Below are 16,559 nucleotides of genomic sequence, written 5' to 3'. Positions count from 1 at the left end.
TTTCATCCGCGCATTGCTTATTAAAATGCAAATAGATTCTAACTGAATTACCTTGCTTTAATTTTATATATTGTTCTGGTAAACTGGTGAAAAATAGGAGTCTCAATACTCTCTTTAGGTCTAAATCATTATTAAGTTGGAACAATTTCAGATTCTGGTTTAGAAAAGCCATCAGGAATTGTATCAGCATACAATCAATTGTGTATTTTCCAAAAAAATAAAAAATAAAAAAAAATATGCGGAAAAAATGTTACAAACATTTCCGATCGCGTAACCCAAGCTTGTAATATTTTGAAACACCATTCGCCTGACAACACCCACAGTACTTGTATTTAACGCTGCCATTGAAACAAATGAACAGGGTGTTGTTCTGAAACTCCAGCACACAATAAGTCATAATAAAGAGCGTTGAATCAGATACTGATTCAACACGACACTGAGGGACTTCATCTTTGTCAGGTACTAGGTCAGTGTCTGCTATACTGTGGGATAGATGTACAGTTTGTTGTTTCGCGGACAACAGCAGGGCCGCAAGAGCACTGGACCTGGATAGAGCGTCTGAGTATAAAAGGAGAGAAGTACTGAAATCAGCAGTTGGAGGTCATTCAAGGCTTGGGAGGCGAGGAATTATCACTGGTGAGTCTTCACATATTTTATTTCCTTTTTCTTTCTCAACATGCATGTGTAAAAAGGCATTAGGACGTCTCGTAATAGTCATCGACTTGTAAAAAAAAAAAGCGTAAGTGACATGATCCCGTGATCAGATATTTCTTCTGCACTCTTGAACTGTATCAGGTTGCTATTGTACAGTTTTGAAGGATGCGAGCAGACATAAAGACTTCAGCGATTCATTGAGAGACTCGTTTTCATTTCTTACAAGCTTTCACAGTATTCTGGATGCTTATTTTCTTACAGCACTGACAGGATGGCTCAGTTGTTGTGGGTATTTCTTGTTCTCGCTGTAACGATTAGAGGTAAGCAGTGCAATTCTTCATTTAATAGTGATTATTTACCTCAGACAGCTTAAAATTTGTCTAATATGAGGAGGTTGCAAATCCATCTAGTAGTCTTTTCCGCATTAGAAATTCAGGATATGACATTCGACTTTTTATTTTAAAAAAAGCACATTTATAATCAGCAAATGGAATCATAATAAAGCTCTTTCCTTCTAAAAATGATGCATGTATAGCCTAAATATGCATATAGCAAACTGTAAATAACATTTTCTTCACGCTCTTTGTATTGGCTAGATGCATTGCCGCAAAGGATCATCGGAGGTCAAGAGGTCGTGCCTTACTCTGTCAAATACCAGGCGTCCCTTCAGGTTGACAGGAAGCATTACTGTGGAGGAACCCTCATTCAGCCTCAATGGGTGTTGACTGCTGCCCACTGCTGGAGACCGTACGTACTGCAGCTCACTTTTAAAATTACATTTTTTGGGGTCAGGTACATTTTATATAAATTGAAGGACGTTTTTGACCTGTATGTTATATTGTATTTGGATGGACAGGGCCAGCGTGATTCAGGTGGTGTTGAGTGAGCACAACCTTGCTGTAGAAGAGGGATTTGAGCAAGTATATAGCGCGTTAAGAGTCTACAGTCACTTTGCCTACAATCCAAAAACGTTTAACAATGACATCATGCTCATTAAGGTAAGAAACACAATAATAGGTGCAAACCTACTGCTTCTGTGGTGCAATTTGAAGACTTTGTCTCATAACTAAATATTGACTTGAGATCAACCTGACAAATCCTGCTACAGATTTTTTTTGTTTAGATGTTAAAGGCATAGTTCACTTCCAGAATAAAAAATTACAGATAATGTACTCACCCCTTGTCATCCAAGATGTTCATGTCTTTCTTTCTTCAGTTGTAAAGAAATTATGTTTTTTGAGAAAAACATTTCAGGATTTTTCTCCATTTCTCTCCAAGTCTTCTGTGGTGCCTGCGAATTTGAACTTCCAAAATGCAGTTTAAATGCAGCTTCAAAGGGCTCTAAACAATCCCAACCGAGGAAGAAGGGTTTTGTCTAGTGAAACAATCTGTAATTTTTAAATTTAAAAAATTACAATTTATATACATTTTAACCTCAAACGCTCGTCTTGTCTATCTCTGTGTGAATTCTGGGTATTCCGGTTCATGACAGTTAGGGTATGTCGAAAAACTCCCATCTCATTTTCTACATTGCTGTTTTACCCTTTTTTGTAAAAGGCGATTGACCTTTTTGCATGTTCACTTTGTAAACACTGGGTCGGTACTTCTGCAGCAATGTAGGATGATTATGAAGTTGGAAGAGAAAATGAGATGGGAGTTTTTTGACAGTTTTTTAACTGTCTTGAACCGGAATACTCAAGAGTACACGCAGAGACAATACAAGCAGTTGAGGTTAAAAAGTATATAAATTGTAATTTTTTTTTATTTATTTATTTATTTTTTTTTGAAAATAACCGATCGTTTCACTAGATAAGACCCTTGTTCCTCGGCTGGGATTGTTTAGAGCAGGGGTCACCAAACTTGTTCATGGAGGGCCGGTGTCCTACAGAGTTTACTTCCATCTTTCCTCAACACACCTGCCTGGAAGTTTCAACTGATTAGCTGGTTCAGGTGTATTTGATTAGGGTTGGAGCTAAACTCTGCAGGGACACCAGCCCTCCAGGACCAGGTTTGGTGACCCCTGGTTTAAAGTCGTTTGAAGCTGCATTTAAACTCCAGGGCACCATAGAAGGCCAAGAAGAGAAGAGAAGAGAAGAAGAAGAGAAATTCTGAAATATTTTCCTCAAAAAACATAATTTCTTTTTGTCCCTAAAACTAGCCCAGTTGCGTTTTGAGGAGGGTAAAATACATGTTTTTTTGAAAGAATTCCCCTGCTGTAATTCTCATTCCACGGGTTAAATATTACATTACTGGGCTCACTTCAATCCGTGGACATGAAAAACCACAGACAACAGTGTTTAAAGTAACCCAATTCTGCGGAAAAATGGCAGACTTGGCAACATTGCATATGGCACACAAGTCGTCTTCTAAGTCGTCATTCGATTGGTTTAATTCAACAGGATTTCTGGGAGACGTATGTGTAGCATTCTTTAACATTCCGCCTGGAACCAAAATAAAAGCTGTTGTGTTTACTGCTTTGACAATGAGCGCTTATCTTGATCAACTAAACACTGGATTTTCGAAAACCTTCAGAACGTGTTTTTTTTTTTTTTTTTTCCTCTAAACCGCGATTGGGCTAGTTTTGGTTTAGTTTTAAGTAGCAGTTGAGTGAGTTTTGTGGTGAACAGCTGGCAACCCTGGGGCCAAGGTTCCCAGACATTCTGCCGTCAGTCTGAAGGTGTGTTTTCTCAATTTTAAAGTGAGAAAACTTTTGTTTAGAGCATTCGGGAACATTTAAATTTATGAATGTGAAACGTTATCGTTACAATTAACAATTGTATAACATATGCTTTGTCTTTATCAATTCCGCAGACATTGAAATGTATCATTATGTAAATCCACTCAGCTATCAACCTTTTTCTTTAATGCGGAAGTAAGCCTATAGCTGAGACTTTCAGTTCATTATCTGCTATAGGGAAATAACGAGAAGAATAACAGTAGTGGTAAACGGTAAAACTGTTTGCAGTACAAACCAGAGTGCTCATAATTAAGATAATACATTAAAATAACATGGTAAGACACACCAATTTGCAATATCAAGAAACAAAACAAGCTGTTTTGTACAGCTAAAAATAGATGAATGCAGATGAGACTGGAAGCCAGACCCATGAAATTGGCCGCGTTCACTACTGCCGGAAATAAAGGTTGGATAAAGCAATGTTTAATTTTTGTATACAATAGAAAAATAAATGAAAAATTGTTTCCTTGACTCTCTCCAAATACAGATAAGTCTTTCAAAACATTGCTCTTTGTGTCAGCTTCTTAACCAATGGGAGACGGGAAGAGTGTATGAGGAAACCTATTTGGAAACTGTCATTATTTTCAAGATTTTGGCAGAAATTACATTCAGCATGTGAAGACTGTTGGCCTATATTTTTTTCTTCCTCCAGCTCACTGTTCCAGCCCAGATTAACGCTAATGTTCAGCCAGCCCCACTGCCAACAATAGACACTCCTGAACTGGCTGGAAGAACCAGCTGCACTGTGAGTGGATGGGGAGTGACGCGAATATACAGCTTCTATCTGTCACCAATTCTGCGTGCGGTGGATGTGGAGATCATGAGCAACTGCCAATACTACTACTACTCCAGAGTCAACGAAAACATGATTTGTGCGGGCTCTCGCTTCGGGGGAAAAGACGCCTGCCAGGTAATTATGTGCAAATGAGAACTTCCTTAACCCTGGTGGCAGGAAATGGAATAGAGCACAACAGGTCCTGTTGTGTCCTAAAATTGTGTGTGGACACAACCCCCCTACAATGATGAAAATCCATTCACTCCTTTTTTTTAATCCCCAAAAAAACCTAAACAGTCTCAATTATCAAGCCGTTTTCGATATTCTGAGCAGTATGATGTCATACTGCTTCGGCCCCGCCCACAGCTACTGACAGACTGTCGTATTAGCATGTTTCCACCCTACTCTAGTCCACGGTTTTCCCGCGGAATTGGACTACTTTAACACTGTTGCCATGGGTTGTTTTTCCCATCCATGGGTTTAAGCGACCCCAATAATGTGATATTTATACACCAAAATGTAATTGGGCTAGTTTTTAGCTAGTTTTGAGAAGCGATTGTACCAGTTGTACGCTGTCCACCATTTTCTCCACGCTCGAAAAGCTGTAGCAACAACATCTTGTAAGCAATGCAGGTGTTTTGTAGTTGTAGTTTTGTAGTAGGGCCACTGAGGACACAGTGGATTTAATGGCAATGTCACCGAAAAAACAAAAAAATAAAATGGAAGAGGGGGCGGGAATAAGCAGAGCTCAGTAGCAATTTAAAGAGACATGCACCGAGCTGTGAACAGAGCTGTTTTTGACAAAGTAAAAAGTGTTGTTTTACATGACCATTGAGGAATTTCAACCTAAGTGTGCTGCAGACATGCAACATATGACAGTGTCCCCTTTAATAATAAATTAATAATGAACAAGCAATATTTCTGTATGTTGGAGTGAAAATGACACAATTTGAGAAACTTTGAAATATTCAAACTGGGTTGTTCAAAGCTGTTCTGAGCTCTACCTGAGTTTAGTTTGACCCCTCAAACTCACCTGCTTTGTCACGGCAGTCGGCAGTTTCCCTAATTTATGATGGCAAACAAACCCTCCCAAGGGTCCTGCCAAAGGGTTTTCTGTCAATAAGGTATTCTGGGAATAAGGGTGCGGTCCACTGCTGACAATTCATAGAGATGTTAGATATACTCTGATATGGCACAGCTTTTCAGGTCTTTATGTTCAGCCTCTTTATGTTAGTGCAAGTCAAAGTGTGATATGGTGTGAACTGAGTTTAGGTACACAAAAAGAAAACAAGAATGTCAAAAATATCAGTAAAAATAGAGTGCACTGGCATCCAGTTTTTCGTTTAATTTTAGTGATTAAAAATGCTTCAGTTCCATTTTTGTAAAAAAAAAAAAAAAAAAATAATAATGTATGTGTATAAAAAATTCAATTTTCAAATGCATTCATCTTTCTGCATATCCCGCTCTCTTTAACAGGGAGATTCGGGCGGTCCTCTCATTTGCGATGGGTATTTAGAAGGCATTGTGTCTTGGGGAATCGGCTGTGCTCTTCCGTACTATCCTGGCGTCTACACAAAAGTGAGAGTATACAACCGTTGGATCGACTGGATCATCAGCTCTGACAGCTAAAATACAGGTTTAACTGAATGTGAGAGGGTTTTGCTTTAATCTGAATTAAGAAAAGGATGTAATTTAACAATAAATCCTATTTCAAGTACTGATTCTTTCACATTATTGCATCCAGTGTCTCAAAAATGATAGGTTAACTTGCATATTTTGGACTGTAAGAAAGCAATGAATGCTTAAATTCTTTATTTTATCTTTTATGTTATGTTTAACCCTATTTTCAATATTTCTATATATATATATATATATATATATATTAATATATAAGGCTTTTGCATGAATGCTTGAAATTAGTTTTGAAGGTAAACTGTGCCAATATATACATTTCTTTACAAAACTGAATTCTATTTAGTTTTTCTAAATGTTGGAACAGATCAAAATCTCCTTCAATATGATCTCATGAAGCTGTTTCATAGAATGACCTAGATGGAATCTGTCACAGTTTGGTTTTTAAATATATAAAGTTTATAACAAGCTCTTACTTGCCTCTTTATTGCAGTCATATCCTCTTATGAGTCTTTGAACTCTGGACTTTACTCGTCCGTCTGGTTACTTACGATTCTGTGCATTGCCTCTTAAATATTTTCTAGTACTCATGAGAATAAATGTTTAAACCACGTTTAGGTAAGTGGAAATGCTTTGTTTATCATGTTGACAGTGCTCTGTCTAATGATTGTCAGAATGCTGCAATGCACAATCCTGTTCGTGGAAATTCACAGCTTGTCATCTATATGAATTATTAAGTAAATGGGAATTTTGACATTGCTGCAACAAATTACTCCATGCTTAGTGTCAAAGAGTCATTGCATCACTAATTTCCTCGTTTAACAGTCACACACTCACACACACACTTGCAGTAACTTGTGACTTGAAGCCATGTAGTGCCTGGCTGTCAGAACAGAGTCTCCAGTCAGCCACATTATGAATAGCTGCAGCCCAGAAGCGCTTGTTCAGAAATCCCAGGAAGCCAGAAATCTGGCGTACTGTCCCTACAGCAAGTTCAGAGTTGGAGCAGCTGTCTTAACAAGCGATGGAACCGTTTTCACAGGTGAGGATGCTCTTAAAAAATATCTTTTGGAAGCTAGAAATACATATATAACACTCCAACGTCTGGGGTCGTTGCGATTTTTACATTTTTACGTTTCTGAAAATCTCATACTCACCCAAGGAATTTATTTGATACAGTGATAATTTGAAATATTATTCCAGTTTAAAATAGCCATTTTATATTTGAATATATTTTAAAATGTAATTTATTCATGTGATGCAAAGCTGAAAATAGAAATCGTTTGGATCAATTTTAATGTCTTTACTGTCACTTGATTAACTCAATGCATTCCTTCTGAATAAAATGTTTTTTAAGAAAAATCTAAACTTTTGAACAGTAGTGTATATATTTGTTTTGCAGCTATAATTTGTGTCTGTTTTTCATGGTTCTTCGACATATGGTGATGTTTAACAGGTTGTAATGTAGAGAATGCATGTTACACTGCTGGACTGTGTGCTGAGAGGACTGCTATCTCTAAAGCTGTGTCTGAGGGACATACCAGCTTCAAAGCCATCGCAATAGCCAGGTATTTCAATATATAGCTATATGTATGTATTGACTAAAATGTAAGTAGTTGAGTAATATTATGTTGGTATTTTTGTGCAGTGACCTTGAAGATCGCTTTATTTCTCCATGTGGAGCCTGTAGGCAGTTCATGAGAGAGGTCAGTTCTTCTAAAAAATAAAATCCGATAATTATTATTCTTTTCACTGATGACTTGCCAAAACAATCCAACATTAAAAACCAAAAAAATGAGTCAGTGTGAGTCAACAAATTGCATGTTTGGACATGTTTTGTGAAATGTAGGTGTGCCTTAGAATAAAAAAGAAGTATGAGATTACAAAAGAATGTGAGTAATAGCCTACACAATTTTTCCAGTCTCCATTGATGCTGTCATTTAACAAACTGGTTGTGTCATCTGTCTTGCAGTTTGGCTCACAGTGGGACGTTTATCTGTCAAAAACTGATGGATCTTATAAACTGATGACAATAGAGGAGCTCCTGCCGTGTTCATTTGGCCCTGATGACCTGAGGGCAAGAGAAGACCATTAGAGCAAGCTGTGTTACAAAGCAAATGTGCAGGACAAATTTTAAATGTATTGACTGGATGTATGGTTATATTATTTTTCAATGGAAAAATATAAATGTGTAAACTAATAAATAATAAGCCTATTCTGAATTGTTGTGTATTTAAAAAAAAAATGAACTGACCGGTCGAACTTTTATTTTAAAATATCTGCTTTTATTTTGAAACGCGTCTATTTTACTTTTATTTTGAAAGCGGCATCTCACCAATCAGCGTTACATAAACACTGTCCTTCAGTAAACAATGTAGGGATAAGTTAGGTCACTAAAAAAGGCTCGGTTGTTTATCTGTCATTGTTAATTTAGTTAGTTATTCGGCTCAAAATGTCAGTTAAACATGCTCTCAGTCGGGGGTTGGAGCTGGGGAGGTCGCTTTTCCAGCTGGGGCTCTTCAAACCAGTCGGCCGTGTGGCAGCGAAGTTCCGCGGTGAGCGGCTGCGTGTGTCCCGGCCGACCCGCACTGTCCAGCCGCAGACCTTCCTGCCCGGTCGGTACCGCTTTTTCCGCCTGTCTCTCAGCGGGCTGGCCGCCCAGCTCCAGTCCGGGGCTTTCAGAAGAGTGGCTGGAGGTGGTGCACCCAGAAACAGGGCTGTTTTCCTGGCATTTGGGGTGGGTTTGGGGCTGATTGAGCAGCAGCTGGAAGAGGACAGGTCTAGCGCTGCTCTCTGTCAGGAGATACAGGTAAAAAAAAAAAAACGCCATCACATAACACGACTACGTTGTATAAAAAAATAAATTAGCATAGTAATAATTGAGCGTTTATGTAGCTCAAAAAGTAGCATGGTCATATATTAACAGAATGCATTTAAAATATATTCGCTTTGGCAATAAACGTCTGCCAACCATGTAAATGTAAAATAATTAGTGCTGTCAAACGATTAATCTCATCCAAAATTAATGTTTTTGTTTACATAATGTATGTGTGTGTGCTGTGTATTTTTATTATGTATATATAAATACACATGCATTTTTTTTTTTTTTATAGGGCTGCACAATTAATCGAATTTCTAATCGTGATGACAATTACAGATGCCACAATTATGTAATCATTTCAAGGCCCAATTACAAAAAAAGACTACAATATTCTGCTTGCTTAATATTGTGTGTGTATGTTTTTTTTTTATATATATATATATATTTTAAGAAACTATATATAAAACTGTGGCATTGCTTCAAAGTTTTTCAAAACATCGTTCATTGTAAACTGTGATAATCGTAATTAATAATCGCAATCACAATTTCAAGGGAATAACCGACCATAAAAATTTTTTTGTCATAATCGTGCAGCCCTGTTTATATATTAAATATGTTTATATATAATATTAATTATATGAATAAAAATACATGTTTTTTTAACTGTATTTCAGATCAAATAAATGCAGTTTTTGTGAGCATAAGACTTAAAAACATTAAAAATGACATTCAAAACATTCAAAATCTTAACTGTTTCAAACTTTGACTGGTAGTGTATAGATTGTATGTTATTATAATTTAACATGTTACATTTGCTTGTAATATGATATTTATATGTTGCATTCCTTACTTCTTGTTATATACATGTAATATTAAAGTATTGTTTAGATTAATGTAATTAAAATGTAATTAAGAAAGCAACAGGTTATTAGTTAACCTAGTCTGATTACAAAATACTTAACGGTAACATAGTAATAATGTTTTCACTAGGGCTATAAAACGATTAATCATATATAATATATATAAATATGCACAAATTAATGTATATATTTCAGAGAAATATGTTATTTATTTGCAAAGTATTTGTATTTATACATAATATAAATTCTATAAAAAATATAATAACATATACTTGTAAATATTTCTTAAATATGTACATGAATTTGTTTGTATTTATATATACATAATAATTACGCACAGTACACACACATATATAAGGCAAAGTCAAAGTTTTATTTTGTATGCGATTAATCTTTTGAGTTCCCTAGTTTTTACATGTAATTATTTGGCATTATCTATTGCATCAGATTACTAATCACTTCTAAATTTCCTTAGACCTAGTCAAATTTGCACAAGTGCATATGCAAATGATATGCGAAGAGTATTATAAATATATGCAAATAACAGCTTATCTGTTGTATCCATAATGCATTTATTATTTGTCAGCAAGTGCATGCTATTGCATTGGAAAACAACATCTCTATTCATGTTCATTTAAAGAAATTCAAGAAAAATGGTGTATTTAGAGCCTTATTTATATGTTTTCACCATGATTTTTCAACGTAGGCCGTATTCAGAAAGAAGAAGTTCCAGACCCCTCTGAAACCCTTTACATCAGGGTACAAGTTGGAGGACTATGTGATTGGGAAACAGATCGGGAAAGGTTGCAATGCAGCGGTGTATGAGGCAGCGGCTCCGTTTGCGGCGACTGTGGAGAGCGGGAAGTGTTCACTGGTGGAGCTCAACCAGAAAGAAACAGATGATGACAATAAGAAAGCAGGAGCGCTTAGATTTCCTGCTACACCGAGTTTTCCTTTAGCTATGAAAATGATGTGGAACATTGGGGTGAGAATTTGGTGCATTTAAGCGTTATTAATTCTATTTTGGAGTAAAATGCATATACAAAACAGTATTTCAGAATACATCAGGAGCTTTTTCTAATGAGCATTTGATGCCATCCTATAGGCTGGTTCATCAAGTGATGCCATCCTTCGCTCTATGTCTATGGAACTGGTTCCTGCATGTCCACAGGCCCTAACAAATGAGCAAGGAGAGATCGCTCTGGATGGGTGAGTTCATCTGTAAACTTCAGCAGTAAAACATTGCCTTAAAATAGACTGAATCATTGCCAATGGCTTTGCTATTTTTACAGGCACTTTGGAATGGTGCCTAAAAGACTGACCGCTCATCCCAACGTGATCACAGTGTACCGCGCTTTTACTGCTGAGGTCCCGCTGCTGCCTGGAGCTCAGGAGGAGTATCCTGATGTCTTGCCTGCACGACTCAATCCACTGGGTTTGGGCAGTAATCGCACACTGTTCCTGGTCATGAAGAAGTGAGGAATAATGAAAGCACTCTGTTAATGATATAAAATAAATGAAAATATATGAGAATTTTTTTTTATTATTATGAAATGTATTTGTTTTAAAATAATAATAATAAAATAATAATAAATTGTTTAATTTTTATTATATTAAAGTAATATTTGTTTTTAAATATATTGTTATAAAAGTAACAATAAATAAATAAACAAAAAACAATTAAGAATAAAATGTATTAAATATAAATAATAATGATAATAATTATATGTATTTATTCTAAAATGTATTTTCTTAAAAACAAATATCTAAAATAAAATAATTAATTGTAATAGTTATTGTTATATTTATTTTTTATAAATATGTAGTTGATGTATTTTTTTTATAAAAACTAATAAATCAAATAAAAATGAATAATAATAATTATTATTATATGTATCTTTATTTGGTACAGTATTATGAAAATAACAAAAATATTTGTTAAACAGAATAAAATAAATTGTTTATTTTTTATTATATTCAAGTAATATTTTTTTAATAAACAATGATTAAGAATAAATTATTTTAAAATATAAATCAATTGTTTATTAATTATAATGTGTTTTTATAAACACAATATCTCAAATAAAAATAATTAATATAAATAAATAATGATAATTGTTATATTTATTTATTAACAATGTGTATGATGTTTGTTATAAAAACTATGAAATTAAATAAAAATAAATAATAATAATTATTTTTATTAGTATCCTTATTTATTTAGTACAATATTTCTTTATTATGAAAATTATTTTATTTTTTATAAAACATTATTTTATAAAACAATAAATAAAATTAAAATATATATATATATATATATATAGTTTAATTTGTATTATATTAAAGTAATACTTATTAAAAATGTATTGTTATAAACGTAATAATAAAGAAATAAAATAATAATAATACTTAGGAATAAAATAAAGATTTATGAAATATGAATATAAATAATGTTAATTGTTATTATATTTATTTATTATAAAAACTAAGTGAACTAAAAATGAGTAAATAGTAGTATTAAATTATTAGTAGTAGTATCATTATTTATTTAGTGCAATATTTATGAAAATAAAAACTTTTGAAAACAAATGAAAAATTCTAATAATTCTTATTAATTATCAATATCATTATTTTAATATTTATTTATTATGAGAATAACAAATAAAAATAAGTACTAATAGATAATAAATTATAATGAACATAATAGTAAATAGTATATTATATTTTATAATATTGTTATATAAAACTATTTAATTTAATAAAACTGTTACTTTAGAATATATTAAATATATATTTTTTTTTTACATGCCACCAAAAAAACAAACAGGCCTTTAGACAATTTTTTTGGCAGATGGTTCTTGTGGGTTTTTTTTTTTTTTTTTTTAAATCATGATTGATGTGTCTGTGCGGTAGTTTCCCATGCACCCTGCGTCAGTACCTGGAGGTGTGTGTGCCGAACCGGATGCAGGCATCTCTAATGCTGCTGCAGCTTCTGGAAGGCGTGGACCACCTCTGCAAGCAGGGCATCGCTCACAGAGACCTCAAATCAGACAATGTGCTCCTGGAACTTGACAGCGGTAAGTGGCTCCAGACAGGGCAGACAACATTTTATGCCCGCGTACACTTGCAGCATTATGCGACCATTAGGTAGAGGCTTTAATCACATTAACTGTAACATTGCTGTAATGTGTTTTTTGTTTTTTAAAGTTGGTTGTCCCAGACTGGTGATCACTGACTTCGGCTGTTGTCTGGCAGAGGATTTGGGCCTCAAACTGCCCTTTAATAGCCGGTGGGTCAGCAAAGGGGGAAACGCCTGTCTCATGGCACCAGAGGTGAGAAAGTTCTGCCATTTTAATTTAAATTTTATATTTCCGTTTAGAATTTTAAAGTTCAGATTTTTAAAAATGTTTAAGGACATTTAATATTTAAAAAATATGTAATATTTTTGCACATTCTACATACGTTTGCATGTACACTTCTGTTCAAAAGTTTAAGGAAAGCAAGGATTTTTTTAGTATTTTTGTAAGACATCTCTTATGTTCATCAAGGATGCGTTTATTTGATTATTACTGAACATTTTTTATTTATGAAATGAAATGTATTTATGTTTACTTTGTCCTCTAGGTGGCCATAGCAGTACCAGGTCCAGGTGTGATGATCGATTACAGTAAAGCAGATGCCTGGGCCGTAGGAGCCATTGCCTATGAGCTCTTCAGGCAGCCGAACCCGTTCTACAGCTCAAAGGGACTGGAGAGTCGCACTTATCAGGAAAAACAACTTCCTCCACTTCCTGCTGCTGTACCTGAGGATGTTCAGCTAGTAGTGAAACTACTGCTACGCAGAAACACTCACAAGGTATAATCTTGCATATACTGAAAAAGGCTATTTTTATTACCAAGTACCAATTTATTTTATTTATTTATTTATTTTTCAATAAAGTAGTTGTTTTTCATTTCATTAAAGATTTTTTTATGCTTTACAGCATATATAAAACACAAGTGAATCTTAGTTTAACCCAAAATCTTAATTGGGTTAAAATTATTTATATAAAAATGTTTTTAGAATTAATATAATGTATATAATTGAGTTAAAAAATATATTTGTTTTTTGTTTTGGTTTTTTTTGAAAGATTATGCATTGTTTTTGTGTATATTTGGATCATAAAAAATATGTCCTTTTTTTAAAATTATATTTTAAGTAGTCACGTTTCAAAAAGATTTAAAGCAATACATTTTGAAAGTGTTAAAATATTTATATAAAAATATTTTTAGAATTTATATAATTGAGTTAAAAAAATAGTAATTTTTTTGTTTGTTTGTTTGTTTCATTGTTTTTAAAGGTTATGTGATGTTTTCATTTATATTTGAGTCATAAAAAAAATAAGTTTTTTAAAGTTATATTTTAAGTAGTCACATTTCAAAAAGATTTAATGGTCCTAAAATATTAATTTTAAGCAATACTTTTACACAGATTTCATCTTCATTCAGATAATTCATTCAGATTATTATTTTAATAATAATAATAATGCATGTTTTTATTGTTGTAATATTACTATTGTGTGGTTTTTTTTTTTTTAAGCAAAAATGCAGCCATATTTAAAAAGGTCTTTACCGGAAGAATGTTAAAAAAAATTATCATTGATTAAATTGATTGTTGTTACTTGTGTTTTTGTATATTAATTGCTTCTTAAGAAAATGTTATATTATTGTAAATTATGTATTGAAATTATACTGTTAATTTTATATATATATATATATATATATATATATATATATACATACACATATAAATAAATGCTATTATTTATATAATTTTATGTATATATATATATATATATAATACTATATATAATTATGTAGTAAAATAAAAATAATTTCTGCATGCCAGTTATTGGACATATTAAAATGATTTGTATCTGTCATAAAAATTATGCTTTAAAATCTCTGATTTACCCATATAAAAACTCCACAGCACTTCAGTATAAAAACTGAGAATACAAACCAGTTCACTGACTGATTTATGTCTTAATTTCCCTGATGATTTGCAGCGCCCCAGTGCACGTGTGGCCGCTAACATGCTTCACATCAGCCTGTGGGGCAAGCGTGTGTTGGCCAGCTTGGATCGGGCCAGAATGGATGAGCTGACGGACTGGCTGCTGTGTCAGTCTGCTGTGGTGCTGCTGAAGGGTCGAGGCTCCGGCGGGAGCTCGGTGGAAGCTGAACTCCAGAGATGCTTCCTCGCCAACATAGACCTGGAGGATCTCCGCGCCGCAGTCAGCTTCCTCATGTACGGACAACAGCAGTGGAAATCCCTGCTAGCGCACTACACTGAACCATAGTCTGTGTGAGTGAGTGTTTATTATAGAAACAAGCACAGCTCAGTACCAATCATTTTTGTAGACTGTGGAAGCACTTTAATGTTCATCACTGACATATTTTGAAATTGTGGCTGCATTTGCACTTTTTACTATATGCATTAAGATGCTGTTGGTGACTCTTTAGAATAAGTTTAACCAGGTACAAAATCATGCATTAATATCCACAGTATACTGAATATTGCTTAAAAAGCAGGCAAATAAATGACAGGATATTCAATACAAATTTCATTTTAACTTTTGGTAACTGATTGCATTAGGAAATGTGTGTGTTACCAGCACAGAGTTGGTTGGAGTGGCTGAAAAAATAATTTGTGGATTTGTGACGTCATTTCAGAGATAGAGCAAGTGATTATGTTTTGATAAGTTCACTATGACAGTCTTTGAAAGAACATGTTCAGATGAATCGCAAAATAAGACCAGGCATTGTGAATGTGCATTACAAGGGTATAGGGTGAATTTTGAATGCATGTTTTCTTATAAATATATATATATAGAAAAATTGTGCAATTTATTATGATGTATAGATAAGCGAAATATACACTACCAGGCAAAGTTTTTAAACGGTAAGATTTTTAATGTTTTTTAAAAAGTCTCTTCTGCTCACCAAGCCTGCATTTATTTGATCCAAAGTACAGCAAAAATATAATTTTGAAATATTTTGACTGTTTAAAATAACTGTTTTCTATTAGAATATATTTTAAAATGTAATTTATTCCTGTGATTTCAAAGCTGAATTTTTAGCATCATTACTGCAGTCACATGATCCTTCAGAAATCATTCTAATATTCTGATTTGCTGCTCAAAAAACATTTATTATTATTATTATTATGTTGAAAACAGCTGAGTAGAATGTTTTCAGATTTCTTTGATAAATAGAAAGTTGAGAAGAACAGCATTTATCTCAAATAGAAATTATTTGTACATTATAAATGTCTTTATCATCACTTTTGTTCAATTTAAAGCATCCTTGCTAAATAAAAGTATTAATTTCTATAATTTCTTTCAAAAAAATAAATGAATATATAATGTTACAAAAGCTTTTTATTTCAGATAAATGCTGTACAAAACTCAACTGTTTTAAATAATGAAAATTATAATTATAAAAAGGTTTCTTGAACAGCAAATCAGCATATTAGAATGATTTCTGAAGGATCATGTGACACTGAAGACTGGAGTAATAATGCTAAAAATTTGGCTTCGATCACAGGAATAAATTACATTTTAAAATATATTCAAATAAAATGCAGTTATTTGAAATTATAAAAATATTTCAAAATTTTACTGTTTTTGCTGTACTTTGGATCAAATAAATGCCGGCTTGGGGAGCAGAAGACACTACTTTAAAAAACATTAAAAATCTAACTGTTCAAAAACTTTTGACTAATAGTGTATATTTTTGTCTTTTGAAACATGATCTGTTTTTGACAGCTTTTGTCAACAAATCTGCTTAGATAAAAATAGTATGTAATAATGATTACTAATTATTATTATTATCATTGTTAATTAGAATAATTTAAAATTATTGTAATCTTTTGTTTTTAAGTTTTTTGTTGTTTCAAAATGCATCAATAAAAATAATCAAAAATTATTTTTGCATAAGAATTATTAGTTGGACTTACTAAAAAAACAATATCGGTCATTAAAATGTAATGCATAATATAGTATGCATGCTGCATACTTCGTAACCATTTCTAGTAGGAGTA

The 16,559-nt window shown here is 33.2% G+C and overlaps 3 protein-coding genes across 3 annotated transcripts; all 3 read left to right on the top strand.

Moving 5' to 3' along the window:
* Positions 1-268: 268 nt before the first annotated feature.
* Positions 269-6,304, top strand: LOC127154813 (trypsin). The gene is made up of 6 exons (XM_051096644.1): positions 269-636; positions 916-974; positions 1,251-1,401; positions 1,511-1,652; positions 4,044-4,301; positions 5,643-6,304. Exons 2-6 carry the CDS (start codon positions 926-928, stop codon positions 5,793-5,795), a joined length of 753 nt encoding a protein of 250 aa, XP_050952601.1. The 5' UTR covers positions 269-636; positions 916-925; the 3' UTR covers positions 5,796-6,304.
* Positions 6,305-6,696: 392 nt separating this feature from the next.
* cdaa (cytidine deaminase a) lies at positions 6,697-8,020 on the top strand. The gene is made up of 4 exons (XM_051096645.1): positions 6,697-6,840; positions 7,255-7,366; positions 7,447-7,504; positions 7,771-8,020. The coding sequence occupies exons 1-4, from the start codon at positions 6,714-6,716 to the stop codon at positions 7,891-7,893; spliced, it is 420 nt and encodes a 139-aa protein (XP_050952602.1). The 5' UTR covers positions 6,697-6,713; the 3' UTR covers positions 7,894-8,020.
* Positions 8,021-8,115: 95 nt separating this feature from the next.
* pink1 (PTEN induced kinase 1) lies at positions 8,116-16,444 on the top strand. The gene is made up of 8 exons (XM_051096643.1): positions 8,116-8,607; positions 10,186-10,464; positions 10,585-10,688; positions 10,772-10,954; positions 12,393-12,556; positions 12,687-12,811; positions 13,104-13,334; positions 14,527-16,444. The coding sequence occupies exons 1-8, from the start codon at positions 8,251-8,253 to the stop codon at positions 14,815-14,817; spliced, it is 1,734 nt and encodes a 577-aa protein (XP_050952600.1). The 5' UTR covers positions 8,116-8,250; the 3' UTR covers positions 14,818-16,444.
* Positions 16,445-16,559: the final 115 nt, after the last annotated feature.

The sequence above is a fragment of the Labeo rohita genome, chromosome 23, assembly GCF_022985175.1.
Source record: "Labeo rohita strain BAU-BD-2019 chromosome 23, IGBB_LRoh.1.0, whole genome shotgun sequence".
NCBI lineage: Eukaryota > Metazoa > Chordata > Actinopteri > Cypriniformes > Cyprinidae > Labeo > Labeo rohita.
The sequence above is the reverse complement of the archived record's forward strand: the minus strand, read 5'-3'. Positions and strand labels throughout refer to the sequence as shown.